Source organism: Cetorhinus maximus, chromosome 23 (assembly GCF_964194155.1).
Source record: "Cetorhinus maximus chromosome 23, sCetMax3.hap1.1, whole genome shotgun sequence".
Classification (NCBI taxonomy): Eukaryota; Metazoa; Chordata; class Chondrichthyes; order Lamniformes; family Cetorhinidae; genus Cetorhinus; species Cetorhinus maximus.
In genome coordinates this window covers 28,116,085-28,142,910 of record NC_135901.1, presented here as the reverse complement: position 1 = coordinate 28,142,910, position 26,826 = coordinate 28,116,085, and the positions used below count along the sequence as shown (strand labels likewise).

The window sequence follows — 26,826 nt, the reverse complement described above, 5'->3', positions numbered from 1 at the left end:
AGGGAGGGTGTGTGGGATGAAGATTTAGTTTTTGGTGAAGGACAGTGGTTCCATAGAATTGTCTGTTCTGAATTTCTATTCTGTACTGACAGTGATGACTTTTGTAAACTCCTTTTACAGAATATTAGAAGAGGAGGATTTACAGATAGAAATCTCAAAGGAAACATCACGCCACAATCTGACAATTCAAGTCTATTCATCAGGACGTGAATGACATTGGCCTTTGAATGTAGAATGAGAAGTGTTTATCCTGTCTGCTTCAAAAGATTTTTAACAGCAGTGTAACTTGAAAAAAATTGAGACAGACACACCTGAGTGAGAGTGTTCCAGTGCATTGTCTGTGAAAAGGGCTTTAATCAGTTGCACAGCCTGAAAAAACATTGCATGATTCAAAGCGCAGAGAGATCATGCACGTGTTCTGTGTGTGGACAAGGCTCCAACTGATCAAAGAACCTTGACTGACACAAGGATACCCACACCATGGAGAAATCATGGAAATGTGGGGACTGTGGGAAGAGATTCCGTGTCCCCTGTGAGCTGGAAACTCATCAGCACAGTCACAGTGGAGAGAGACCATTCACCTATACCGTGTGTGGGAAGGGATTCATTGATTCATCTACGCTGCAGAGGCACCAGCGAGTTCACACTGGGGACAGGCCGTTCACCTGCTCCGTGTGTAGGAAGGCATTCAGAGATTCCTCCGCCCTCCTGGCACACCAGCGAGTTCACACCAGGGAGAGGCCATTCACCTGCTCTGAGTGTGGGAAAGGATTCATAAATTCCTCCACCCTGCAGAGACACCAGCAACTTAACACTGGCGAGAGGCCATTCAGCTGCTCTGTGTGTGGGAAGGGATTCACTCAGTCATCCAGCCTGCTGAGACAGCAAAGCACCCAGACCAGTGAGAAACCTGTTCAGTGCTCTGACTGTGGGAGTTCCTTTAAAAATCCAACACTGGTGGACCGTCAGCTCAGCATTCAAACTGAGGAGAGACCGTTCAGCTGCTCTCACTGCGCAAAGAGCTTTAGAACATCGTACGATCTCCTGAGACATTGGCGAGTTCACACCAGGGAGAAAGCGTTCATTTGCTCTGAATGTGGAAAGGGATTCAGTCAGTTATCCAGCCTGCTTAAACACCAGCGAGTTCACACCGGGGAGAGGCCATTCACCTGCTCTGAATGTGCGAAGGGATTCACTCAGTTATCCAGCCTGCTGAGACATCAACACATTCACACAAGGGAGAGACCGGTCAACTGCTCCGCACGTGGAAGGGGATGCACTTGTTCATCCGAGCTGCTTAGACACCACGGCAGTCACACCGATTAGAGACCTTTTAGATGATCTAACTGTGGATGTTAGTTGCATCAGTTGAAGTTAAGTATATACAATTGGAGGGAATTGACTGAATGGTTACTTGAGCACATATAAAGAGACACTTCCTGGCCAAATTGGCCATCAACAGGTCCAGGCAGCTGGTGGTCGAGGGGGTCGTCGGGCCCAACTGCCCAGTTTCTATGGATACATTCATGGCCGGGTATCCCTGCAGAGGGAACACACAGTGTCCGCTGGCGTGACCAGTGGGCACCGCAGGGGCTGGGCACATCACTGACCCCCCACAATCACATTTTGGTTTACCTACGTAATTTTCCTTTGTGGTTTTGTGTTTCATTTAATTTCCCCTTTAAGGGACTTCCCCTTTAATTTTTTCAATTGTTCTTTTGTTAATTTGTCCCCTTTAATTGTTAATTTCATATTCAAAAGAGTATGAAGAAACACTTACTGACATAGAGTGGAGTGGAGTCAGGAGGTATATACCTGTAACGTTTCACTCCGTGAATAAATGTACACCAAGTAAAGATTGGCTCCAGTTTCTTCCTTCACCATCAGGCTGTCAGGATTATAACATGATAACAGAGAATGCTTGTCTAATGGTGGAGATTGGTAACAAGAGGAAAATAAAATTTCAGACAGAAACTTACAATCCGAGTTGCTTTTGTGAGAAATGGCTGAAAGCAAGTGGAAATGGAACCGGTTCATAATCTTAAAGACTTCCATCGGGTCACCCTTCAGTCTTGTCTTTTCTGGAGAAAAGTGCCCAGGCTGTTTAACTTTTTATGAGGGTTAAATGCTCTCAGTTCTTGTGAATCTTTGTTGCCACTTCTCCAGTGCCTCTATCTCCTTTTTCTAAATGGAAATCACAAATGTTGACAGTACTCCCAGTGTAGTCTAACCATGGTTCAAAACAAGTTAAACATAACCTCTCTGTTTTTCAATTCTATCCCTCTAGAATGGAACCCTATATCTGGGCCCCACACTTTAGGAAAGATGTGAAGTTCTAAGAGAGGGTGCAGAGGAGATTGATGAGACTGGCACCAGGGATGAGGAACTTCAGTCATTTGGAAAGACTGGAGCAGCTGAAATTGTTCTCTAGATCACAGAGTTACTCGGACAGAGAAGTAGGCTATTCAGTGCATCGAGTCAATGCCGACTCTGTGGAGCAAACTAGTCAGTTCTATTGCCCTGTTCTACCTCTGTAGCTCTGCAAATTTATTTCCATCAATTGCCCCTACAATTTCATTTTGAAATCGCTCATCGTCTCTGCTTCCCCCCACCCCCACCTCTCAGGCTGCGAGTTCCAAGTCATCACCAGTCACTGTGTAAAAATACTTCTTCCTCACATCCCTCCTGCAATTCCTGCTGATAACTTTCCCCCTCATCCGTGCATCATCAGCGAATAGGAACAGCTTTTCTTTATCCACCTTATCTAAACTTGTCATAATCTTGTACACCTCCATCAAATCTCCCCTCACCCTCCTTTACCCCAAGGAAAGCAATCCCAGACTGACGTCTATAATAAAGAGCAAACAGAATATGTTAATGCCTGAAATCAAATGGGAATGTTTGATTTCTGTTTTACCGATATTAGCTAAATATTGCACTGGACAGTAAAGCAATTGGAATAACTCACCTTGGGTGTAGTTCAGTGGAATATATTAACCTGGTGTCCACCTACATTCCAGTGAAAGTCAGGAAATTGTAGGTGAAATGAATAAGCTGATCACGTTGCCCTCGAGGTGGCTGTGGTGGAGTAGAGACCATTGTTCACCTCCCTGTGGAATGTATCTTTGCGAAGAAGGTCTGGAGAGGGATGCAGTGGTTTTTGTCGAGGTTCATCCCGAGCAGGTCTGTGACACAGGACTCTGTGTTCTACGGGCTCTTCCCAGGGACACACAGCGAGATAAACATCAACTGCAGCTGGAGGATCAACTTGGTGAAAGACGCTCTTTGGTCTGCCCGAAAATTGTTGGTCTTCCGGTGCAAGGAGTTGTCCCTGACCGAGTGTTGCAGACTGGCACATTCCAAGGTCCAGGACTACGTGCTGAGGGATGCAATAAAGCTTGGGGCAGCCGCCGCAAAGGCCCAATGAGGAAAGGTCGCTGTCTAAGACCTTTCTGCCATAGTGCACCGAGGTGCTGGGAAAGGTACAGACCCCTTGTGCTGTACAGCTCACAATGAATGTATGTAGTGAATACTAATTGTATTATAATTGTATTGAAGCACCTCAGAGTACAACGTGATGTATGTTGATAACTCCAATACCATTGCACTCTGACTGTCTGTAATGATCATATTGAAACGATTGAAATATTTATTGATTGTGTTGAAGCACCTCGTGATCCCTGTGTAAAAGTTGAATCTGATTGCACTTTTTGTGATGGCGATTTAGAAATGTTTGTAATGTTCTTTCAGGTATTTTATGAATAAAGTATACTTTTCAGAAAAAAAAATTCGGCCCCTCCAGCCTGCTCCACCATTCAATAAGTTCACGGCTGATCTGATCTGGTCTCAACTCCACTTTCCTTCCTACGCCTCATACCCTTTCATTCCCTTGTCAATCAAGGATCTGTCAATCAAACTGAGCCTTAAAAAATATTCAATGACCCTGCCACCATCGCTCTTTGGGGAAGATAGTTCCATAGTCTGGCAAACCTCAGAGAAAAACATTCTCCTAATCTCTGTCTTAAATGGGAGACCCCTTTATGTTTAAACCGTGTCCCCAATTCTAGTCTCTCCCACAAGGGGAAACATCCTTTCAGCATCCACCCTGTCAAGCCCTCTCAGGATCTTAAAAGTTGCAATAAGATCATCTCTCATTGTTCTGAACTCCAATGGATACAGGCCTAACCTGTCCAACCTTTCCTCAGAGGATAACCCCCTCATTCCAGGAATCAGGCGAGTGAACCTTCTCTGAACTGTTTCGAATGCAATTATGTCATTTCTTAAATAAGGAGACCAAAATCGTGCACAAAGCTCGAAATGTGGTCTCACCGAGACCCTGTACAACTGCAGGAAAACATCCATTCTTTTATATTTCATTCCCCTTGCAATAAACACCAACATGCCATTTGCCTTCCCAATCACTTGCTGTCCCTGAATACTAACTTTGTGATTCATGTACCAAGACACCCAGGTCCCTCTGTACCTCGGAGTTCTGCAATCTCATTGCATTTTAATATGCTGTTTTTTTATTGTTCCTGCCAAAGTGGACAAGTTCACATTTTCCCCACATAATATTCCATCTGCCAAATTTTTGCTCCCTCACTGACCCTTCTATATCCCTTTGCAGACTCCTTGTGTCCACTTCAGAAATTACTTTCCTATCAATCTCTGTGTCATCGGCAAATTGTAAATGGTTGAGGGCCCAGCACTGATCTCCTGTGGCACTCCACTTGTCACATCTTACCAACCCGAAAATGACCCATTTATGCCTACTCTCTGTTTCCTGTTAGCTAACCAATCCTCTACCCATGCTAATATGTTACCGCCTCCACTACGAGCTCTTACTTTGTGTAGTAACTTTTGCTGTGACACCTTGTGAAATGCCTTCTGGAAATCTAAGTTAACCATATCTACAGGTTCCCTTTTATCCACATTTCTTGTTACTTCCTCAAAGAACTTCGATAAATTAGTAAATCACAATGGGCTCCCTGAACCCCATTTTCTAAGATTGCGTGTCAACAGAAAAATAAAATCTCATCTCTCCCTCTGTCTCCTTTGCCAATGACCTTAGAGGGACTCACTTTCTGTTAAAGAGCCTGTCAACCCCTCTCACCCACTTTCCCTGAAGTGAATAAATTTTATCAGGAAATAAAATATTCTTGCTGATAAAAGTTCTAAAAGGATGTGCACAATGTTCTGGACCCAAGTGGTTTCTCTTTGGCTCCTCTGTACCCTGTTCCCATGACACACTTCTCTGGACACAGGGGCATTGAACCCCAGGAGTCAAGTCACCATCAGCCCCAGTCGCCCCCTTCTGCGCCCCGATTGGTTGGAGGCCCATTTCCCAGTCAGTCCTCCAGCACCTTCCTGTCTCACTATTAGTGCAACGCCCATGAGAGAAAGCTAGCTGGAAATAGAAAAACAGATAGTAAGAGTTTCTATAGATGTTTAAAAAAGAGTTAACAAAGTGAGCGTTGGTCTTATAGAAAGTGAGTCTGGAGAATTAATAATGGAAAATAAGGAGATGGCAGATGAATTGGGCAGTTATTTTGCATTGGTCTTCACTATAGGGGAAACAATTAACAACCCAGAAATAGCTGTAAGTCAGGAAATGGAAAGAAGGGTGGAATTCAAGAAAATTACAATCACCACAAAAGTGCTACTGAGCAAATTTTTTGGAGCAGTTTACCAAGTGGGTTGGAGGCCCCGTTATTCTCACCTAAATTCAGCCCTCAGCTCCATTGCCTGGTTGTAATTGGCACGAGAAATAGAGTAACAGAAAGGTGCCGGAGGCTCAAATGGGAAGTTGAAACTTGTGGCTCTAAACCAAATATTAGGATCTCTGTAAAGACCAGTAAATTGTAAAAAGAAATTCAAATTGTCCGTGAACAAATTAAAAGATCACAAAACAAGATATCAAGTTTTATGACTTTTACTGCAACAAACAAACTAGAAGCAACATTAGCTAAACACCATTTTTGTGGGCAAGGTATACCTTAAACTATCAAAGAGAATTTTGCTCTTTGACTTTTAACATAATCAAAATTCCTACTCCATGCTTATACTTTACTCTGTTCCTGAAGTACACACTCAATTATCATGGAACCTGTCCAGAGTGATTCTTTGCTCCTGAGGGTTTACTTCCATTCTTTTCCTTTCCCAGTCTGGCAACCTTAAACCCCAGAACTGTCTTTCACAGTGAAGGGTCTCCTGGGATCTCCCTCTAACTCAAGCAATGCGAATCTTCCAGTCTCATTTTAAATCCTCGTGAATTTGGTCTTTTCAATCTGAGCACAAGGTCCCATCCACATTCGTGTGTGTTCAAACAGAGACTTGCCGCCTCTATCAGCTCTCTCTCTCTCTCTCGGATCCTGGCAGACTAATCTGTCTATGAAATTGAGAGAAGCCTTTTAGAAGAACTTTACAACCTGATCCTACAATGGCTTCCCATGCATCCTTCTCCAATCAAAGCCCATCTCCATGGCAATGTGAATCACTTGTATCCAGGTAGAAATGCCAATTAGTTATCTTTCAGACTCCCAACATCATTCTATCTGGAAATTAAATAGACAATTAAAGTATAGCCGTTTACAAAATCTGACATTTAAATACCTCCCCGGACTTTGGAGACTAACAGACTAACTGATATTGAAGGATGCATGACATTAAGTAGGGACAGGAAGCTTGGAAAAGGTAAAGGGGTGGCACTGTTAATTAATGATGGCATTACCGCAATAGAGAGGGATGACCTAAGTTCAGGAAACCAGGATGTAGAAGCAGTTTGGGTAGAGATGAGAAATGATAAAGGCAAGAAGTCACTTGTGGGAGTGGTGTACAGGCCCCCTAGCAGTAACCACATGGTAAGATGGAGTATAAAGGAAGAAATAATGGGAGCTTGTCAGACGTTACAGTGATAAATATGGGGGATTTTAATCTATGTATACACTGGAAAATCAGATAGGCCAAGGTAGCCTAGATGGGGAGTTCAAAGAACATTTTCAGGATAGTTTCTTAGAACAGCACGTTCTTGAGCCAGACAGCAGGCTATATTAGACCTGATATTGTGCAATGAGATAAGATTAATTAATGACGACATAGTGAAGGCACCCCTAGGTAGCAGCAATCACAATATGATTAAATGTTATCTTCAATTTGAGGGAGAGAGGAGTAGGTTCAAGACTAGTATTTTAAACTTAAAGAAGGGCATGAAAGCAGAGCTAACTAAAGTGAACTGACAAATTAGGTTATGGGATGCATCAATAAAGATGCAGTGGCAGACATTTAAGGGGATATTTCAAGATATACAGAATAGATACATTCCAACAAGAAAGAAAAATTCCAAGGGGAGGATGCACCATCTGTGGTTAACTATAAAAGTTAAAGATAACATCTAACTTAAAGCAAAAAGAGCTGGCAGATAAGAAGACTGGACAGAATATAAAAACAGCAAAGACTGACCATAAGATTGATAAGGAGGAAAAAATTAGAGTATGAGAGAAAGCTAGCTGGAAATAGAAAAACAGATAGGAAGAGTTTCTATAGATGTTTAAAAAAGAAAAGAGTTAACAAAGTGAACGTTGGTCTTATAGAAAGTGAGTCTGGAGAATTAATAATGGAAAATAAGGAGATGGCAGATGAATTGAACAGGTATTTTGCATCGGTCTTCACTATATGGGGTTTCAATTAACAACCCAGAAATAACTGTAAATCAGGAAATGGAAAGGAGGGAGGAATTCAAGAAAATTACAATCACCACAGAAGTGGTACTGAGTAAATAGTTGGAGCTGCAGGCTGACAAGAACCCAGGTCCTGGTGGACTTCATCCTAGGGTCTTAAAAGAAGTGGCTAGTGAGATAGTTGATGCGTTGGTTTTAATTTTCCAAAATTTCCTAGGTTCGGGGAAGATTAGATTGGAAAATGGTGAATGTAACTCTTTCATTCAAAAAGGCAGGCAGACAGGAAACTGGAAACGACAGTCCAGTTAGCTTAACATCTGTCACAGGGAGAGTCAACATGGCTTTGTGAGAGGAAAATCATGTTTATCCAATTGATTGGAGATCTTTGAAGAAGTAACATCTGCTGTGGATAAAGGGGAACCAGTGGAATACTAGTCTTAGATTTCCAGAAAGCATTTGATAAGGCGCCGCATCAAGGGTTATTGCAGGAAATAAGAGCTTATGCTGTAGGGGGTAAGATATTGGCATGGATAGAAGATTGGTCAGCTAACAGGAAACATGGTAGGCATAAATGGGCCATTTTCTGATTGGCAAAATGTGACAAGTGGTGTGCCACAGGGATCAGTTCTGCGGCTTCAACTTTTTACTATTTATAGAAATGACTTGGACGAAGGGACCGAAGGTATGGTTGCTAAATTTGCAGATGACACTAAGATAGGTAGTAAATTAAGTTGTGATATTGACAGGTAAAGCGAATGGGGTAAGTGAGTGGGGAAAGATCAGGCAAATTGAGTATATCCACTTAGGCAGGAAGAATAAAATATAAGCATATTATACATAGAGAGAGATTGCAGAGCTCTGAGATGCAGAGGGATCTGGGTGTCCTTGTGCATGCATCACAAAAGTTTATGATGCAGGTACAGTAAGTCATTAGGAAAGCTAAAAGAATGTTATTGTTAGAAGTAGGGAGGTTATGCTTCAGTTATACAGGGCATTGGTGAGACCACATCTGGAGTATTGGTCTCCTTATTTAAGTAAGGATGTAAATGTATTGGAAGCAGTTCAGAGAAGGTTTACTAGACGAATACCTGGAATGGGCGGGTTGTCTTATGAGGAAAGGTTGGACAGGCTGGGCTTGTATCTGCTGGAGTTTAAAAGAGTAAGAGGTGGCTTGATTGAAACATATAAGATCCTGAGGGGCCTCGACAGGGTGGATGTGGAGAGGATGTTTCCTCTTGTGGGAGAATCTGGAAATCGGGGTCACGGTTTAAAAGTAATGAGTTGCCGCTTTAAGACAGAGAACTTTTTTCTCTCAGAAGGTAGAGAGTCTTTGGATCTCTCTTCCTCAAAGGACGGGGGAAGCAGAGTCTTTGAATATTTTTAAGGGAGAGCGAGACAGATTCTTGATAAACAAGAAGTAAAAGGTTATTGGGGGGTAGGTGGGAATGTGGAGCTGAGGTTACAATCAGATCTGCCATGAGCTTATTGAATGGTGGAGCAGGCTCGAGGGGCCGAATGGCCTACTCCTGCTCCTGCTCCTAATTCATATGTTCCTATTTTATCACATCCTTTATAATGGATTTTAGCATTTTCCCTACTACTCATGTCAGGCTAACAAGTCTGTCGTTCCCTGTTTTCTCTCTCCCTCCTTAAATAGTGGGTGACATTTGCCACCTTCCAATCTGCAGGAACCATTCCAGAATCTATAGAATTTTGGTGGATGATCACCAATGCATCCACTATCTCTACAGCCACCTCCTTCAACACTCTGGGATGTAGATCACCAGGTCCAGGGGATTTATCAACTTTCAGCCCCATTCATTTCTCCAGTACTACTTTTTTACCAATACTAATCTCTATCAGTTCCTCATGCTCACTAGTCCCTTGGTTCTCTAGTATTTTGGGGACGATTTCTGTATCTTCCTCAGACACACATTGGTTAGTTCCTCTGCCAGTTCCTTATTCCCCTTTATAAATTCTCCTGTCTCTGCCTGGAATGGACCCACATTTCTCTTTTCTAATCTTTTCCTTTTCACATACCTATAGAAGCTTTTACAGTTGCTTTTTATGTTTCTCGCCAGTTTGCTCTCATGTTCAATTTTCTCTTTCTTTATCAGTTTCTTGGTCCTCATTTCCTGAATTCTAAAAAAGCTCCAATCCGCAGGTTTATTTATTTTTTTGGCCACTTTATGAGCCTCTTCCTTTGATCTAATGCAATCTTTATCTTTTCTGTTTTCCACGGTTGCATCACTTTTCCTGTTGGATTTTTATTCTTTAAAGGAATCTATATTTGTTGTAAAGATATAATAATTCCTTCAATTCCTATTGCCTGTCTGCCATCATAAATTTTCATGTAGTTTCTCAATCTACCACAGTCAACTTGACCCTCAAACTGTCAGAGTTTTCTTCTGTGAGAAACATCCAGATAAATTATACAGAAAAACCATCTAACCATCACAGCCCATCTCCATGGCAACCTGGCATGCTTTGGGGGGTTCCAAACAGGATTGCAAACTAAATATCTTTTCCATTCCAAACACCCTTTCATTCTGTGATCCCTGTGAAATATGAAGCTAGATATTCACAACAAGGCTCAAAGAGCATCAGCCACTGGGGCAAAGTCATGAGACCGGCCAGTCCAGCAGAAAGAAACCCTCCAATCTTCCCAATTCATCAACTGTCAGAATGAACATGGTTCAGTCCTGAATGTGATTAACAGCAACAATAACAGCAGAATCCAACCCCTGGAATCACTTGTGAACCCGCTGGTGTCTCAGAAGATGGGATGACTGAGTGAAACCCTTCCCACACTGAGAGCAGGTGAACAGCCTCCTCCCGGTGTGAACTTGCTGATGTCTCAGCAGGTGGGATGACTGAATAAATCCCTTCCCACACTGAGAGCAGGTGAATGGCCTCTCCCCAGTGTGAAGTCGCTGGTGTGTCTGCAGATGGGATAACTGAGTGAAGCCCTTCCCACATTCAGAGCAGTTGAACAGCCTCTCCCTAGTGTGAACCCGCTGGTGTATCCGCAGATGGGATAACTGAGTAAATCGCTTCTCACATTCAGAGCAGGTGAACAGCCTCTCCCCAGTGTGAACTCGCTGGTGTGTCCGCAGATGGGATAACTGAGTGAATCCCTTCGCACATGCAGAGCATGTGAACGGCTTCTCCCTAGTGTGAACCTGCTGGTGTCTCTGCAGGTGGGATAACTGAGTGAATCTCTTCGCACATGCAGAGCAGGTGAACGGCCTCTCCCCGATGTGAAATCGCTGGTGTCTCAGCAGGTTAGATGACCGAGTGAATCCCTTCCCACATTCAGAGCAGCTGTACGGCCTCTCCCCGGTGTGAACTCGCTGGTGTGACTGCAGTCTAAATAACTGACTGAATTCCTTCCCACACTCAGAACAGGTGAACAGTCTCTCCCCGGTGTGAACTCGCTGGTGTGATTGCAGTCTAAATAACTGACCGAATCCCTTCCCACACTCAGGGCAGGTGAACGGCTTCTCCCTGCTGTGAACTCGCTGGTGTGTCTGCAGGTTGGATAACCGAGCAAAACCCTTCCCACACTCAGGGCAAGTAAACGGCCTCTCCCCGGTGTGACTGCGCCGATGAGTTTCCAGCTCAGACGGGGCTTTGAATCCCTTCCCACAGTCCCCACATTTCCACGGTTTCTCCATGGTGCGCGTGCCCTTGTGTCTCTCCAGGTTAGACGATCAGTTGGAGCCTCGTCCACACACACAACTTGTATACGAACTCCCTGCTGTGAATGGTGCGATGTTTTTTCAGTCTGTGTAACTGATTAAAGCTCTTTCCATAGTCAGTGCACTGGAACACGCTCACTCAGGTGTGTGTGTCGGTGCTTTCCTAGTCACACTGACGTTAAAATCTTTTAAGGCAGACAGAACAGAGAAACATTTCTCCTTCCAGATTCAAAAGCTGATGATATTCAGGTCCCGATGAGTCCAGTGACTCTGTGAGAACCTAACCTTTGATTTCAGATTTCTGTCTGTAAATCCTCCCCTGCTGATATCCTGTAAAAAGAATTCACAACCGTCAACACGATCAGTACAGGATAGAAATTCAGAACAGGCAATTCTAGTTTCTATGGGACATTCTTTATTGTCTTGTTCCCCAAAAGCTGTAAAACTCCATCACACTCTCTCTCTCTCTGCATTCTCACTCTGCTGTACCTAATATACACCCTCCCAATTCTTCTGAAGGTTCATGTTGATCGACAGATCCACGCTCACCACTTCCAGTCAGGACACAGAGATCATAAGAAATAGGAGCAGTATGAGGCCATTCGGCCCATCGAGCCTGCTTGGACATTCAATGAGATTATGGCTGATCCACCTCAGCACCAGTTTCCCACACAATTCCCAATATCCCTCAATATCTTCACTGTCTAAAACCTATCAATATCTGTCTTGAATATATTTAATGACTGAGCCTCCACAGTCCTCTGGGGTTGAAAATTCCAAAGCTTCACCACCCTCTGAGTGAAGAAATTCCTCATCATCTTCAGTTTCGCTCTATTTTCCTGCCTGCCCCACATAACCTCAGCCCCCTTGTAAATCAAAAGTCTGTCTAACTCGTCCTTGAATATACTCAATGAGCCAGCCTCCTCTGGTCCCTGCGGAAGAGAATTCCAACATTCTGAGACACCAGCGATTTCACTCCGGCGAGAGGCCATTACCCTGCTCTGAGTGTGGGAAACGGCCCTCTGAGGAACAAAATTCCTCCTCATCTCTGTCTTCAATGGGAGACACCTTATTTTTAAACTGTGTCCCTATTTCTAAATTCCCCCATGAGTGGAAACATCCTCTCAGCATATCCACTGTCAAACTGCCTCAGAATCCAATATGTTTCAATAAGATTCTTCTCAACTCCAATTTGTATAGGTCCAACCTGCTCAATGTTTCCTCATAAGACAATCCCTTCATCCCAGGAATCAGCCGAGTGAACCTTCTCTGCCTTTATATTTCTTGCTAGTTGTCGGTCATACTCGAGTTTCTATTTTTGTTCATGATGCTTTACTGGTATCTAAGACTTTTCCATACTTGTGGCCCACCAATAATCTTTGCAGCATTGAAAATCATCAACCAGGCTGCTAGTCTTAAAAATATGTCTATGCCTATAGTGATGGGACAAGTGTAATATACAGTACAGGATTATTTGAACAGAGATATAGGTGGGATATAAGGAAGGGCTTTATTTCGGCAGCAGGTGCTCATGTCCTAGAACTCGTCGACTCTGAGGATGTTGGAAGCGGAGACAATCAATAATTTCAAAATAAAATTGGTTGATCACTTGAAGGAAATAAACTTGCAGGGAAACGGGGATATAGAGGGGTAATGGGGCAGACTGGATTGATCCACAAAGAGTTAGTATGTACTTGAGTTACCGAATGGGCTCGATCTGTGCTGAAATGACTCTAGGACTGAAATAAATAACGTAGCTACAGTACTATATTACAAGACTAGAAATAAAAATAAATATATTTTATTCCTGAACCATAATTATCAAGTCTAATATGTACCATATAACAACACCAGACATATGTCTGTCCTATATTAATTTCCTGTCCCCTTAAATGTCAGCCATCTCCTGGGGAAACCACCCCTTTAATTGTGAACATTAGGAAAGAGACCATCCTTTTAGCCAGACAAATAAATGTGTCAAGCTGAGGGAGCAAAGGATGTCAATGTCTTTAAGAGAGAGAGAGAGAGACCTGGGCCAACCTTTCCAGAGTCTGCACCCTCCCTGGATTCACTTCCTTTCCCTTCAGTTCCTGCAAGTCAAGAATTTCCCCCCAGAATGAGAAAAGAAATGGAAAGGGGGAGAAAAGAAAGTGTTTTACTCACAGATGCTGGACACAGGAGGAAGTTTTAGTCTGTATGAAGCTCACTCTTCATTCACAAAGCCCGCGCTCTGATTGGCTGGAGGATCAGAGTGCTTCCGGTCCTCCAATTCTTCTCATTGGTCAAGCCCTCAACATGACGGGAAGGGGCGGCATCTCCCCCGCCCATGCGCAGCTTCCCCTCTCTCGAGTTCTCCGAGCGGCTTCTCGCTCTGGCCGGAGCCGTCAGCCGGTTGCCTGGAAACCTTGGCTCGTGGAGGGGGAGGGGGAACAATGGGTGGGGGCGGGGCTCCCGTGTACGCGCGCCTGGCCTGCAGACTGGAACCCGAGGACGTCACCGCGGAGCAGGCTGATTCCTATTGGCTGATTCAGGCAGGGCTCCATTGTTGACGTCACAATGCGGAAGTTGGACAATGAGCTTCAGACTGAAACTTCCTCCTCTGGGCAACATCTGTGAGGAAATCAATGTTTCCCCTTTTCCATTTCTTTTCTCATTCTGGGGACAAATTGTTGACTTGCAGGAACTGAAGGGAAAGGAAGTGAATCCAGGGAGGGTGCAGACTCTGGAAAGGTTGGCCCAGGTCTCTTTCTCTCTCTTAAAGACATTGACATCCTTTGCTCCCTCAGCTTGACACATTTATTTGTCTAGCTAAAAGGATGGTTTCTTTCCTAATGTTCACAATTATAGGGGTGATTGTTGACATTTAAGGGGACAGTAAATTAATGCAGAACAGAGATTTGTCGAGTGTATATTCTTTATGGTTCTTTAGCAGCAGAGATAGAGTCATTACAGAACAGGAGGAGCCCATTTGGCAACTCGAATCCATGTTGACTCTCTGTAGAGCAACAAAGTCAGTCCCATTCTCCCTTTGTATCCCCATTCCCCTGCAATTGTATTTTGTTCAAGTGCCCATTCAATTTCATTTTAAAATCGTGAATCGTCTCCACTTCTATCACCTTCACATGCAGCGAGTTCCAGGTCATGTACAATCACTGCCTAAAAAAGATTCTTCTTCAGATTCTCCCTGTCTCTGATGAGGAAATATACAGAAATGAAGATTTTCACATTTTGGACAGGAAGTAATAAATTGCATCTGTAAATCAGCATGAATCAGCCCCTTCAGGAGAATTGGGAGGGTGTATATTAGGTACAGCAAAGTTAGAATAGAGGCAGACTGTGTGGGATGGGGATTTGCAGCTTTTGGGGAATGAGAGAGGAAAGAATGTTCCATAGAAACTAGAATTGTCTGTTCTGAATTTCTATCCTGTACTGACAGTGATGACTTTTGTAAATTCCTGTTACAGGCTATTAGAAGGGGAGGATTTACACACACAAATCTCAAACCAAACTTCACATCAAGATCTGACAGAGTCACTCAATTCATCAAGACCTGAATATCGTCGGCCTTTGACTCTGGAAGAAATGTTTGTCTGTTTTGTCTGCTTCATAAAATTTCAAACATTAGTGCGATTGGCAAAGCATCGAGACACACATACCCAAGTGAGGGTGTTTTCAATGCACTGACTGTGGGAAAGAGCTTTAACCAGTTCCACAGTCTGAAAAAAAAATCACTCCATTTACCACAGAGAGAAACTGTACAAGTGTTCTGTGTGTAGACGAAACTTCAGCTGAACATCGAACCTGGAGAGACACAAGGACATCCGCACCATGGAGAAACCGTGGAAATGTGGGGACTGTGGAAAGGGGTTCACATCCCCCTCGAAGCTGGACATCCATCGACGCATTCACACTGGGGAGAAGCCGTTCATCTGCTGTGTGTGTGGAAAGGGATTTGCTCAGTCATCAAACCTGCTGTCACACAAGCGAGTTCACACCGGGGAGAGGCCGTTCATCTGCTTTGTGTGTGGGAAGAGATTCACTGAGTCATCCAGTCTGCGGAGACACCAGAAACTTTTCAACTGATTACACATTTTGGAATCTGCTGTTTCTGCTGCTGTTAATCACATCCAGGACTGAACCATGTTCATTCTGACACTTGGTGAAGTGGGAGGGTCGGAGGGTTTCTTTCTGCTGGACTGGCCGGTCTCATGATTTTGCTCCCAATGGGCTGATGCTCTTTGAGACGTGTTGTGAATATCTAGTTTCATATTTCATATGAATTACAGAATGAAAGGGTGTTTAGAATGGAAAAGATATTTAGTTTGAAACTGTTTGGAACTCCCCAGAACATGCCAGGTTGCCATGGAGATGGGTTGTGCTTGTTGGAAGGTTCTTTTGTTTAATTTATCCGGGTGTTTCTCACAGAAGGAAATGACAAAGGTACCAGTCTAAGCTGCCAGTGGTAGATTGGGAAACTACATTAAAAGTTATGATGCTAGACAGACAATTTAAGGAATGTGGAGGCAGTGGCTTAGTGGTATTGTCACTGGACTAGTAATCCAGAGACACAGGGTAATGCTCTGGGGTCGTGGGTTCGAATCTCACCATGGCAGATGGTGCAATTTGAATTCAATCAATAAAAATCTGGAATGAATTGGAAAAGTATTCCCAGCTTCCCCACAACAAATTGAGCCAATCAGCTTGGAGCCCTTTCTAACTGTGAACTATAACTTGTATCTAAACAGGGTGTCCTGGAACACCTGGTGCTCTGACCCCTTCCTGACCTTAACACCAGTTTTTTTTAAAGCGACATTACAGTATCTGGAACTAAAAGAGACAGGCAATTGAAGCCTTTTCATCATTAAGCTTACATACAGTATCATTTGGTAACATAAGCTTTATTAATTACACAAATGTGTTATCGAGATGAAGTCTAACAGCCAACATTGATAAAGTGGCTGACTCCAGCTATTTAGTGACTTTTTTGTGACTTCAACGTACTGACATCACCAAACCTAAACAAGTAGAAATTTCACACTCCTTAACCTTGTGTTAATCCTCACTATGAGGTGAATCTGGGTAACATGTTCACCAATCTGAACAACATACTGTCGAGGTGCAGCCACTATCTAACACAGTACAGTTGAATGAGTCTGTGACTAACACACTCATCACTGGACCAAAGCTCCTTGGGATTCCTTCAGCATGATCATCATCTTCAGCCTCAGAATTCTCTGTGTCATGTGTCACTTCGAAGACCCTGATTTTCCACTTTGGGCAGTTCATCACATAATGATATTTTGAGTCAGACCTGAAACACCTGTTAATTGTTCCCTGGTCATTCCTGGGGTTCATTCACCTATTAGTTCGAATCCTGTCTCTTGTTGTGATATCCAGATCTGCTAAAGATGTTTTCACCCTCATTCGAAACCTGTCAAAGACCAGCTATCCTTCATTGGCATCCACTAGATCATAGGGACGTGTGACTTAGGAGGAAGAGTAGGCCATTCAGCCCTTTGAGCCTGCTCCGCCATTCAATAAGATCATGGCTGATCTGGTTGTGGTCTGAACTCCACTTTCCTGCCTCCCCCTCCTTAATACGTGGCTTCCTTTCCTTTCAAAAATCTGCCTAACTTTGCCTGGAATAAATTCAATGACCCAGCCGCCACTGATTTCTGGGGAAGAGAATTCCACATACTATCCACCCTCTGAGAGAAAAAAATTCTCCTCATCCCAATCTTAAATGGTGGACCTCTTATTCTTAAACTGTGTACGCTGGCTCTAGTCTCTCCCACAAGTGGGAACATCCTTGTGGTATCTACCCTATCAAAACCCCTCAGGATCTTATATGTTTCACTAAGATCACCTCTCATTCTTCTAAACTCCAATGGGTATCGGCCCGACCCAACCTTTCTCCATAAGATAAGCCCCTCAGCCCAGGAATGAGTCAAGTAAACCTACTCTGTACTGATTCTAACGTAATTATTTTGTTTTCAAATAAGGAGACCAAAACTGTACACCGTGTTCCAGATGTGGTCTCACCAAGGCCCTATACAGCTGCAGTAAAACTTCCCTGCTTTTATATTCCATTCCCCTCGCAATAAACACCAACATTCCACTTGCCTTCCAAATCGCTTGCTGTACCTGCAGATTAACTTGTTGTGATTCATGTACTAGGACACCCAGTGTCCCTCTGTACTTCAGAGTTCTGCAATCTCTCTCCATTTTAATAGTGGAATAATAATATTATAATAGTAATGATGTAATAATCTCTGCATATTACCTGAGTGACCAGCAAATTAACGTAGGATCAATAAGATTAGAGAGATGAATGCTGTCAAGAAAACAAGGAATTGTAATATTTTTCTTCTGCTAATAACCGTGTCATGTTTATTATAAAGGAGAAAACAGGCTGTTGGGGGTGTCAATATGATAATTGGATTAAGAGTGACTAAAGCCAACAGTGAGAAGTGGTTTTGATATGCTAATGAACCAAGAGGAAATTCAATGAGTTTTACATTAAAAAAGATAATAAAACAATATTGTTTTACATAAAGCAATTTTTAAAAAATTTGTTCATGGGATGTGGACGTCACTGGCTAGGACAGTCTTTACCCTTGCTCAGAGGGCATTTAAGAGTCAACCACATTGCTGTGGGTCTGGAGTCACAGGTAGGCTAGACCAGGTAAGGACGGCAGATTTCCTTCCCTAAAGGACATTAGTGAACCAGGTGGGTTTTTACAACAATTGACAATGGCTTCGTGATCATCATCAGACATTTAATTCCAGATTTTTATTGAGTTCACATTTCACCATCTGCCATGGTGGGATTTAAACCCGGGTCTCCAGAGCATTACCCTGGGTCTGTAGAATACCTGTCCAGTCACAATACCACTATGCCACCATACTGAATGTTGAATTCAGTTGTTTTAGTTCAAATGGGATATATCCAGGTTGAAAAAGATGTAAGGAAGGTAAAGATAGGGTAAGTTTGTTTTTACAAGACTAAGAACTAAAGTAAAGAACGAATGTAATCAGTTCTGGGAAGAAAGCATTTCTGAAGAGACTGGTTGAGACAATAGAGAGATCAAAGGGAAGGAAAACATTTAAGGAAATACTGAAGCCTATGTGAGGGGGTAGCTGCTGAAATCTCCCAGAAGACAGTAGGATAGCTGGTCAGATCTCCCAGAAGACAGCAGGATAGTTGGTCAGATCTTCCAGAAAACAATGTGAACAAGGCCAGAATGGAAGATCTAGATGCTGCCAGCCTGAGAAGACACTCCAAGGAAAAAGCACTGTGTGGTAAAAATTACTGGAACCCTATAGATTTAAAAACCTATAAGGATAATTGCTGAACATAAAATGGGAAGGTTAGCTCTGAGGGTAGTTAAGTCAAGATTTATGGAACTGTTTTAAAGTACAGTTTACTGTGTGAAGCTCTTCTTGTATTTAAGTGTAATTGTACTCTTTTTATTCTTTTAATAAATGTTTACTATAAAATCATCACAAATAGTCAGGGCCATTATTTCCTGATTTCAGAACCTCTCCTCATGATATCCATATTGTAAAAACCATTTTGGCAGCAGGTTCAAGTTTCCCATTGGGATTTGGGCTGCTCAGCATTTACCATCAGCCGTGCCATAACAATGCGTGGCTCAAAGACCGGTGTGGGAGAAATGGGTTTCCATTCATGGGGCACTGACACCAGTACTGGGGAAAGTGGGAGCTGTACCATTGGGAATCCAAAACCTGTGGCTCTGAACCAACACTTCAACATTTGTCAGTCAAATACATGTTATTTACACCAGGGTTTTTAATTATTGGCTTAGTCACTGGAGGAAAAACGAGTGGGATTATAAAGGGTTAATTTCCCTTTCTAACGTTGTACTGTCTATTGTGTCAGCCATGGCTCAGTGGATCACACTCCCACCTCTGAGTCAGAAGGTTGTTGATTTAAGTCCCAGTCCAGGGGACTGAGGACAAAAATCACATCCAACATTCCAAGTGCCAGCACTGAGGGAGTGCTGCACTGTCAGAGCTGCAGTCTTTTGGACGAGGTGCTAACCCAAGGGCCCTGTCTGCTGCTTCAGGTGGACATAGAAGTTCCCATGGCCATTGTTTTGAAGAAGAGCAGGGGAGTTATCCCCGGTGTCGTGGCCAATGTTTATCAATCAACATCACTAAAAACAGATCATCTGGTCAGTATCACATTGCTGTTGTGGGATCTTGCTGTGTGTAAATTGGCTGCCGCGTTTCCTACATTACAACAGTGACTGCCCTTCAAATGTACTTCATTGGCTGTAAAGCGCTTTGGGACATCTTGTGGTTGTGAAAGACGCTATATAAATGCACATTTTTAAATTTAAGATTGATGTTACCTGATCTTGTTATCTGTAATATAATTGATTTCAGCCACCTCCAACTTGCCATTTAATAAATTCACTTTGGGTCGGACAAGACTTCAACCAACTAAGGCAAAGGCAGAATTCTCTGGATAGTAAATTTAAAAAGGAGCTTATTAAAAGAAAAATGTTTACTTCACAACTTCAAGACATTGACATTTGCAACATCATGCGGGTGATCAGTCTGTAGAAGCATAACCCTCTCTGGCCCCTGCTTTGACAGTAATTCTTGTGGAATTCGCCCTCGGGAGTCTGGCTCCTTCTCTGACAGTAATTTCCTTGGAACTCGGCCTCGGGAGTCTTCAGGACTTGGCTAGCAAGGAAGGCCTTCAGAAACTCTACTTTTATTCCCAGAGTGACCATTACCTCACATCACAGTTGGGCCTGTTGTAACATGACAATTGGTCAATTTGGCTACTAGTTAAATTAATTGGATCCTCAATTACTTACACCACCTTCTCTCATTATCTTAGACAGGAATACAATAGAACTGTTTCACTATCCCTTTATCTGATTCTATACAATCCCTAATTCATACAGAATCAAATGTTGAGGACAATCAGAGCTAGAAGGTCTCTCTTGTCAGTACATTTATCTTCCTTGCACATTCTTTACATACACAGCAATTAAGCTTTTACATTTATACAGCAAATAAAGCTCAGTCTTTTACCATAACTACTGATTCATTATTGATTAATTAACTGTAACTCAATTAAGGCTCACTACTTATTCAATCATATGTTACTGTTTGTTAATTAAAACAGTAATTGCGGAAAAAAGAGACGTCGAAGTTTTTCATCTTGCACTCACCAGAACGTTCACAAGAATATCAAATGTGAAGGGAACAACAATTAATACTTCATGAGAAGAGAGTGCTGATTGGTTGGCAAATGAACTCTGATTGGTGGATGCGTTGCCATGGAGAATGCACCGTTTAACTGATGACTCGTATCATTCTCATAAATCCTCTCTCCAGCCTCGAGAATCAATGGAACAGAGACAGATGCATTTATTTCAGATCTACCTGTCGTGGTTGAAGAAACAGGATAAAATAAATGTCCTTCATCAGCTTTTGTGAATCATTTTAGTGGAAATGGGCACTCCCAGGCTCAAAGTGCATCAGCCACTGGAAGCAAAGTCGTGAGATCGGCCAGTCCAGCAGAAAGAAATCCTCCGACCCTCCCACTTCACCAACTGTTAGAATGAACATGGTTCAGTTCTGGATGTGATTAACAGCAGCAATAACAGCAGAATCCAACCCCTGTAATCACTTGTGAACTTGCTGGAGTGTCAGCAGGTGTGGTGACTGAGAGAATCCGTTCCCACACTCAGAGCAGGCGAATAGCTTCTCCATTGCTCACTGGTGTTTCCACAGGCTCGAGAACTGACTGAATCCCTTCCCACACTCAGAGCATGTGAATGGTCTCTCCCGGAGTGAATTCGCTGGTGTCTCAGCAGGTTGGATGTATCAGTGAATCCCTTCCCACACTCAGAACAGGTGAACGGCCTCTCTCCACTGTGAGCTCGCTTGTGCCTCAGCAGGTTGGATAAGTGATTGAATTGCTTTCCACACAAAGAGCAGGTGAGCGGCCTCTCCCCAGTGTGAACCCGCTGGTGCATCACCAGGTTGCAAGACTGAGTGAATCCCTTCCCACACACAGAGCAGGTAAACGGTCTCTCCCCCGTGTGAACTCGCTGGTGTGTCAGCAGGTGGGATGTATGACTGAATCCCCTGCCACACTCCGAGCAGGTGAATGGCCTCTCCTTGGTGTGAATTCGCTGGCGTGTCAACAGGTGGGATGAATCCCTGAATCCCTTCCCACACTCGGAGCAGGTGAATGGCCTCTCCCCGGTGTGAACACGCTGGTGTTTCCGAAGGGTGGATGAATCAGTGAATCCCTTCCCACACATGGAGCAGGTGAACGGCCTCTCCCCAGTGTGAATGCGTCGATGAGTTTCCAGCGCAGACGGGAACCGGAAACCCTTCCCACAGTCCCCACATTTCCACAGCTTCTCCATGATGCAGGTGTCCTTGTGACTCTCCAGGTTTGAAGGTCAGTTGAAGCCTCGTCCTCACACAGAACACGTGCACAGCCTCACCCCACTGTGAATATCTCTGACTAATATTAATTTACTGCCCCTGTAAATGTCAGCCATCTCCTGGGGAAACCACCCCTTTAATTGTGAACATTAGGAAAGAGACCATCCTTTTAGCCAGACAAATAAATGTATCAAGCTGAGGGAGCAAAGGATGTCAATGTCTTTAAGAGAGAGAGAGAAAGACCTGGGCCAACCTTTCCAGAGTCTGCACCCTCCCTGGATTCACTTCCTTTCTCTTCAGTTCCTGCAAATCAACAATTTTCCCCCAGAATGAGAAAAGAAATGGAAAGGGGAAGAAAAGAAAGTGTTGGACACAGGAGGAAGTTTTAGTCTGTGAAGCTCTAGTCTGTGAAGCTCAATCTTCATTCACACAAAGCCCGCGCTCTGATTGGCTGGAGGACCAGAGTCCTCCCGGTGCTGCAGACTTCCCATTGGTCAATTCCCCACCTGAACACAATGAGGGGCGGAACCCCACGTGGGAGAGACTTTGCCCGCCAGCCGCGCTGAGCTGTTGTCCAATGGGAAAGGCTGGAAGACGGAACAGACAATGGTCCCCCGGTCAATCAGAGCGCGGGCTTTGTGCCGGTCCCCAACTTACTCCCGCACATGCGCATTCCTTCCGAAAACCCGCAGGCTCACATGCGCAGCATCGTCTCCCCAGCACATGCGCAGCTTCCCCTCGCCTTTGGACATGCGCACTCCCGGGCCGCCCGCCCGCGCGATGGATAGAGCGGTTTCCCCAGCGCGGGGGATTATGGGACTTGCGAACGCCATTACTCATCAGGAGCCCAGTCTCCAAAATCTTGGGACTGGGATGGAAAGTGGGGGTGGGGTGCGCAGCGACCAAACTACATGGGGGTACTCACTGTGACGCCCCATTAGGAAAACAGTTTGTTCACTTCAAGTGTAAAGATTTAGACATCTGGCTGACATATTGGGAAGGGCAATAGGTGAGTGTGAAACTGAATCCGAGAGTCAGCACCTTCAGGGGAGGATAATTTGGTGGAAAAGCTGGACGAGAATCGTCGGATAAGTTACTATTACAATCAATAAGAATGTGGGCGATTGCGGGGGACAGAAATTTCTAGATTAAGTGGGATAAACTTGTTTCATGACAACTCGAATTGTCAGTTCTGAGTTTCTACCTGTACTGACAGTGATGACTTGATGATATCAGCCCTATCACACCCTGTCATATCCTTAAAGTCCTCTATCAGGTCAGCCCTTAGCCTTCTCTTTTCTAGAGAAAATATTCCGTACCTGTTCAATCCATCCTGTAACTGAAACAGTTCTGGTATCATCCTTGTGAATCTTTCTTGCACGTTCTGGAGGCCCCCTGTCAGTGTTAATGGGGTATGTAAATAAAATTGGTTGCAGGCGCCTAATTACTAGGTTCCAGATTGAACCTCTCAAGTTTCAAATTGACCCTCTCAAATACTTTAATTTGAAAGAGACTTAACCATCAGGCAAGACCGGACTCCGAAATAACAAATCATGCCAGTGTTTATTTGAAAGAAATAGGTATACATATGAAATGGACAAGCGACTTTCCCCACCTCAATTTGGCAACAACCCAGGTAGAAGTGTGAATCTTCCTCAGGTTCCTGAACCAACAGCGATTTCCCACAATCCTGCCCCAGGATTCACTCAGTACCTCCACAGCTAGCGTCCAACTCGCAAACCCAAGATGGTTCTTAAAAGCAACTTTTAACCCTTGAATTAACATCACCTCATCTGGAATCAGGTCTGTCCTCATGAGACAATTGGTCATTGTTGTTACTAGGTTAATTTGATTAATATTTAACCATTTCCATACATTGTTCCATGGAGCAGAACAATAGGACTGCTCAGAACCTTTCTTATATCTGAGTTTAGAGAAGCCTCCATTCATCCTCTTACAGGTGCCCGAGACAGCCATGGACTGTAGTTGAGTAATCTCTGTTGCTACGGACAGTGTTTACAGCAGCAAATTAATATTTTAAACTTCAAACATTAGCATCCTGTCGAGTCTTAACAACTACTTGATTAATTACTTATTCTTCAATTATACATTGAGTCTCACTGCTTATTTCAGTGTGTTTCTGGCTTGTTAGTAATTCCACGGTAACTCTTGATTAATTACATGTAAAGGATGATACAGAATACATGGCTTTTTTTAGCCCAGTGTTAGTATAAAATGCCATCTTGACCCTGTTAGCTTAATACAGTGTAAAAACTCCCTAAGGATGGTCGAGTTAAATTAAAATCTACTGTCCAGGTCAGCTTACACCTCTCTATCCCTTTTATAATTATGGGGACCCAGAAACTTCACACTATTCCAAGCGTGGCCTCACCAAGCTTCGATACAAGTTAAACATCATCTCTCTGCTTTCCAATGCTATTTCTCTAGAAATGAACCCCATATATGGGCCCCATAATTCAGGAAGGATGTCAAGGCCTTGGAAAGGGTGCAGGGATTTAGTACAGGGACAGGAATGAGGAACTTCAGTGATGTTAACACACTGGAGAGACCGCGGTTGTTCTCCTTGGAGCAGTGAAGGCCAAGAGGAGATTTGATAGAGGTGATCAAGATCATGAACGGTTTACATCGAGGAAATAAAGATAAATTGTTTCCACTGACAAAAGGGTTGTTCCCCAGAGTACACAGATTGAAGGTGATTGACAGAAAAGCCAGACTGGAAATGAGGAAGATAAATCTTTACACAGTGAGGTGTTGTGATCCGGAATGCACTAACTGAAAGGCTGGTGGAAGCAGATTCAACAAAGGGAATTGGATAAATACTGCAGGGGGACAAGTCCTGGGGCCTAATATTTATCCCTTAATCAATATCAGTAAAAACAGGTGGCATGGTAATCATCACATTGCCAACTGTGGAATTTTGCTGTGCACAAATTGGCTGCCACGTTTCCCGTTGTGCCGACACTTCAGAAAGAGCTTAATCGGCAGTGAAATGCATTGAGAAACCCTGGGGGGGAGGCAGGAACACCCAGTGTGGACCGAGGCTGCTTTCCTTCAGAGGCCACTGAATCCATTGTGGGAAGTGGCCATTTACTGAGGGAGCCTTGACTTGCTGGTCTGAGAATCCAGCCCTTTTCCCCCTGTGCAATGCTGGCTGAGAATAGACATCGGGGCTGCTCAATGTACTGGAAGTGATTTGCTTTTGTTCTCTTTGTCTGAAACTAAACTGGAAAGAAAGGGATAAAATTCTGAAACGTCACAAAGGGAATTCCAGACATTATTGACATCACTGTACATATTACAGACACACATTTATTTATCTGTGATCAGAGAATTTCACAGCACAGAAGGAGGCCATTCGGCCCATCGTGCCTGTGCTGGCTCTTTGAAAGAGTGACTCAATTAGTCCCACTACCCTGCCCTTTCCCTATGAGCCCTGCAAACTAGTCCCCTTCCAGTATTTATCCAATTCCTTTGTTGAATCTGCTTCCACCAGCCTTTCAGGCAATGCATTCTGGATCACAACACCTCACTGTGTAAAGATTTATCTTCCTCATTTCCCCTCTGGCTTTTATGTCAGTCACCTTCAATCTGTGTCCTCTGGTTAACAACCCTTTTGTCAGTGGAAACAGTTTCTCTTTATTTCCTCGATGTAAACCGCTCATGATCTTGTTCTGAGGAGCCCGTTTTTGGATAATTTGAAGAACATTGAATTTTGGACATTCTCCCTCCTGAGTTATTTTTAAAAGTCTGGAATTTTAATTCAGGGCTGTGAATGTACTATTCTTCAATAAACCACGGCCGAATTAAGCTACCCAGCGGGAACACCTGGAGGGGGAACAGATACTTTGTATATCTAAATTAACAAAGAGCCGCTGTTGCCAGGCTGAAGACTCTTGCTGATTGGTTAAAAACATCTGGCCTAAGAGAAGTAGTCTTTGAACATCTTAGTCCTTTAGAACCCTGAGTCTGAGAGTGTGTGTTTGCCCTAGAATCAAGCTGAAAAACATACTCTCTCTTTCCCTCTCTCTGCTCCACCTTCGTCTGAAAACCTTCCTCAAAAATGTCCCATCAGGGTAATTTGTCTGTTTTTCTAAGGTCTGCAGAGTTGTGACAAATAAGAGTCATCAATGACAGTTTTACCAAAAAATCCGTCTGAAGGAACCTCCAGACCTATTGTGACCAGAATTCTGTTAGATCAACAGTGTTGTGATCTCTTCAAATGTTATCCTTTTAAAAGAAACTTTCCCATACTCCAGCTTCTCCAGGAGACTGTATTTGTTTTGTCCCGTTCTGTGTGTGTGTATGGGGGTTCGAATATTTTTTTTAAAAGGGGAAAATCATTGCACTTCTAAACTACAAGCTGTATGTTAACCAGTTCATTCATTTGTTTTTAAAAAGTAATTTGTTTTATAATAAGTCAATCTTTTGTGTTTACTGAAAGAAGCCTGGTTAGAGTTTTTTTCAGCTGGGAATAACAGTATCAAAGGATAACAATTGACCTGTTTTGTGGGTGAATTAAACATTTAAACTATTGTTATGACCTGTGAAGATGTGGGGCTAGAATTAACTGCGCAATCCTCCCATCTTGGTCCATAACATTGTCTAACCTCAGATAAAAAGAATGATCCTGAACAATCCAATTGCTCTGCTCCATGGAATAATGTATGGAATGAGTTAAATCCAATAAAACTAACCCAGTAACAACAATGACTAATTGTCTAATGACAACTGGCCTGATTCAAGATGAGTTAATATTAATTCAGGCGTTAAAAGTAGGTTTCAAGACCCATCTTGGTCTTGTGAGTTGGACTCTATTCGTGGAGAAACTGAGGGACCCCTGGGGCAGGATTGTGGGAAATCGCTGTTGGTTCAGAAACCTGAGGAAGATTCACACTTCTGCCTGGGGTGGTCGCCCAATTGAGGTGGGGAAAGTCGCTTGTGTATTTTGTAAGTAAACTTTTTTCTTTTAAATAAGTATTAATATT

General features: G+C 43.4%; 5 protein-coding genes and 1 long non-coding RNA gene across 8 annotated transcripts in view; 2 read left to right on the top strand and 4 right to left on the bottom strand.

Moving 5' to 3' along the window:
• The window catches only part of LOC144697179 (uncharacterized), a 148,190-nt gene extending 126,318 nt beyond the window's left edge, over nucleotides 1-21,872 (bottom strand). Inside the window, exon 1 of one of the 2 annotated variants that reach the window (XR_013580315.1) lies at nucleotides 20,907-21,872. Coding sequence is in view for 1 of the 2 variants with exons in the window: in XM_078569046.1 (XP_078425172.1) it covers nucleotides 21,070-21,798 (729 nt within the window). In the remaining variant the exon portion in view is untranslated. Of the gene's footprint in view, nucleotides 1-20,358 lie in introns of those variants that run through there. The other variant, XM_078569046.1, reaches the window with a different exon arrangement.
• Nucleotides 1-26,826, bottom strand: part of LOC144697450 (uncharacterized) — a 190,551-nt gene that overhangs the window by 80,503 nt on the left and 83,222 nt on the right. The gene's annotated exons all lie outside the window — the stretch shown is intronic.
• The window catches only part of LOC144697124 (uncharacterized), a 162,906-nt gene that overhangs the window by 103,253 nt on the left and 32,827 nt on the right, over nucleotides 1-26,826 (bottom strand). The window lies entirely within an intron of this gene.
• LOC144697127 (uncharacterized) overlaps nucleotides 1-26,826 on the top strand; it is a 215,081-nt gene that overhangs the window by 184,314 nt on the left and 3,941 nt on the right. The gene's annotated exons all lie outside the window — the stretch shown is intronic.
• The window catches only part of LOC144696981 (uncharacterized), a 159,756-nt gene continuing 142,614 nt past the window's right edge, over nucleotides 9,685-26,826 (bottom strand). The window contains exons 1-2 of one of the 2 annotated variants that reach the window (XM_078568720.1): nucleotides 13,541-13,595; nucleotides 9,685-11,707 (exon numbers count right to left, since the gene is read on the bottom strand). In XM_078568720.1, coding sequence (XP_078424846.1) covers nucleotides 10,427-11,353 — 927 coding nt within the window. In that variant the 5' untranslated portion in view covers nucleotides 11,354-11,707; nucleotides 13,541-13,595 and the 3' untranslated portion in view covers nucleotides 9,685-10,426. Of the gene's footprint in view, nucleotides 11,708-13,540; nucleotides 13,596-26,826 lie in introns of those variants that run through there. The other variant, XM_078568719.1, reaches the window with a different exon arrangement.
• On the top strand, nucleotides 14,836-16,471 carry LOC144697372 (uncharacterized). Its single transcript, XR_013580350.1, has one exon. It is a non-coding gene; the product is annotated as an uncharacterized LOC144697372 (long non-coding RNA).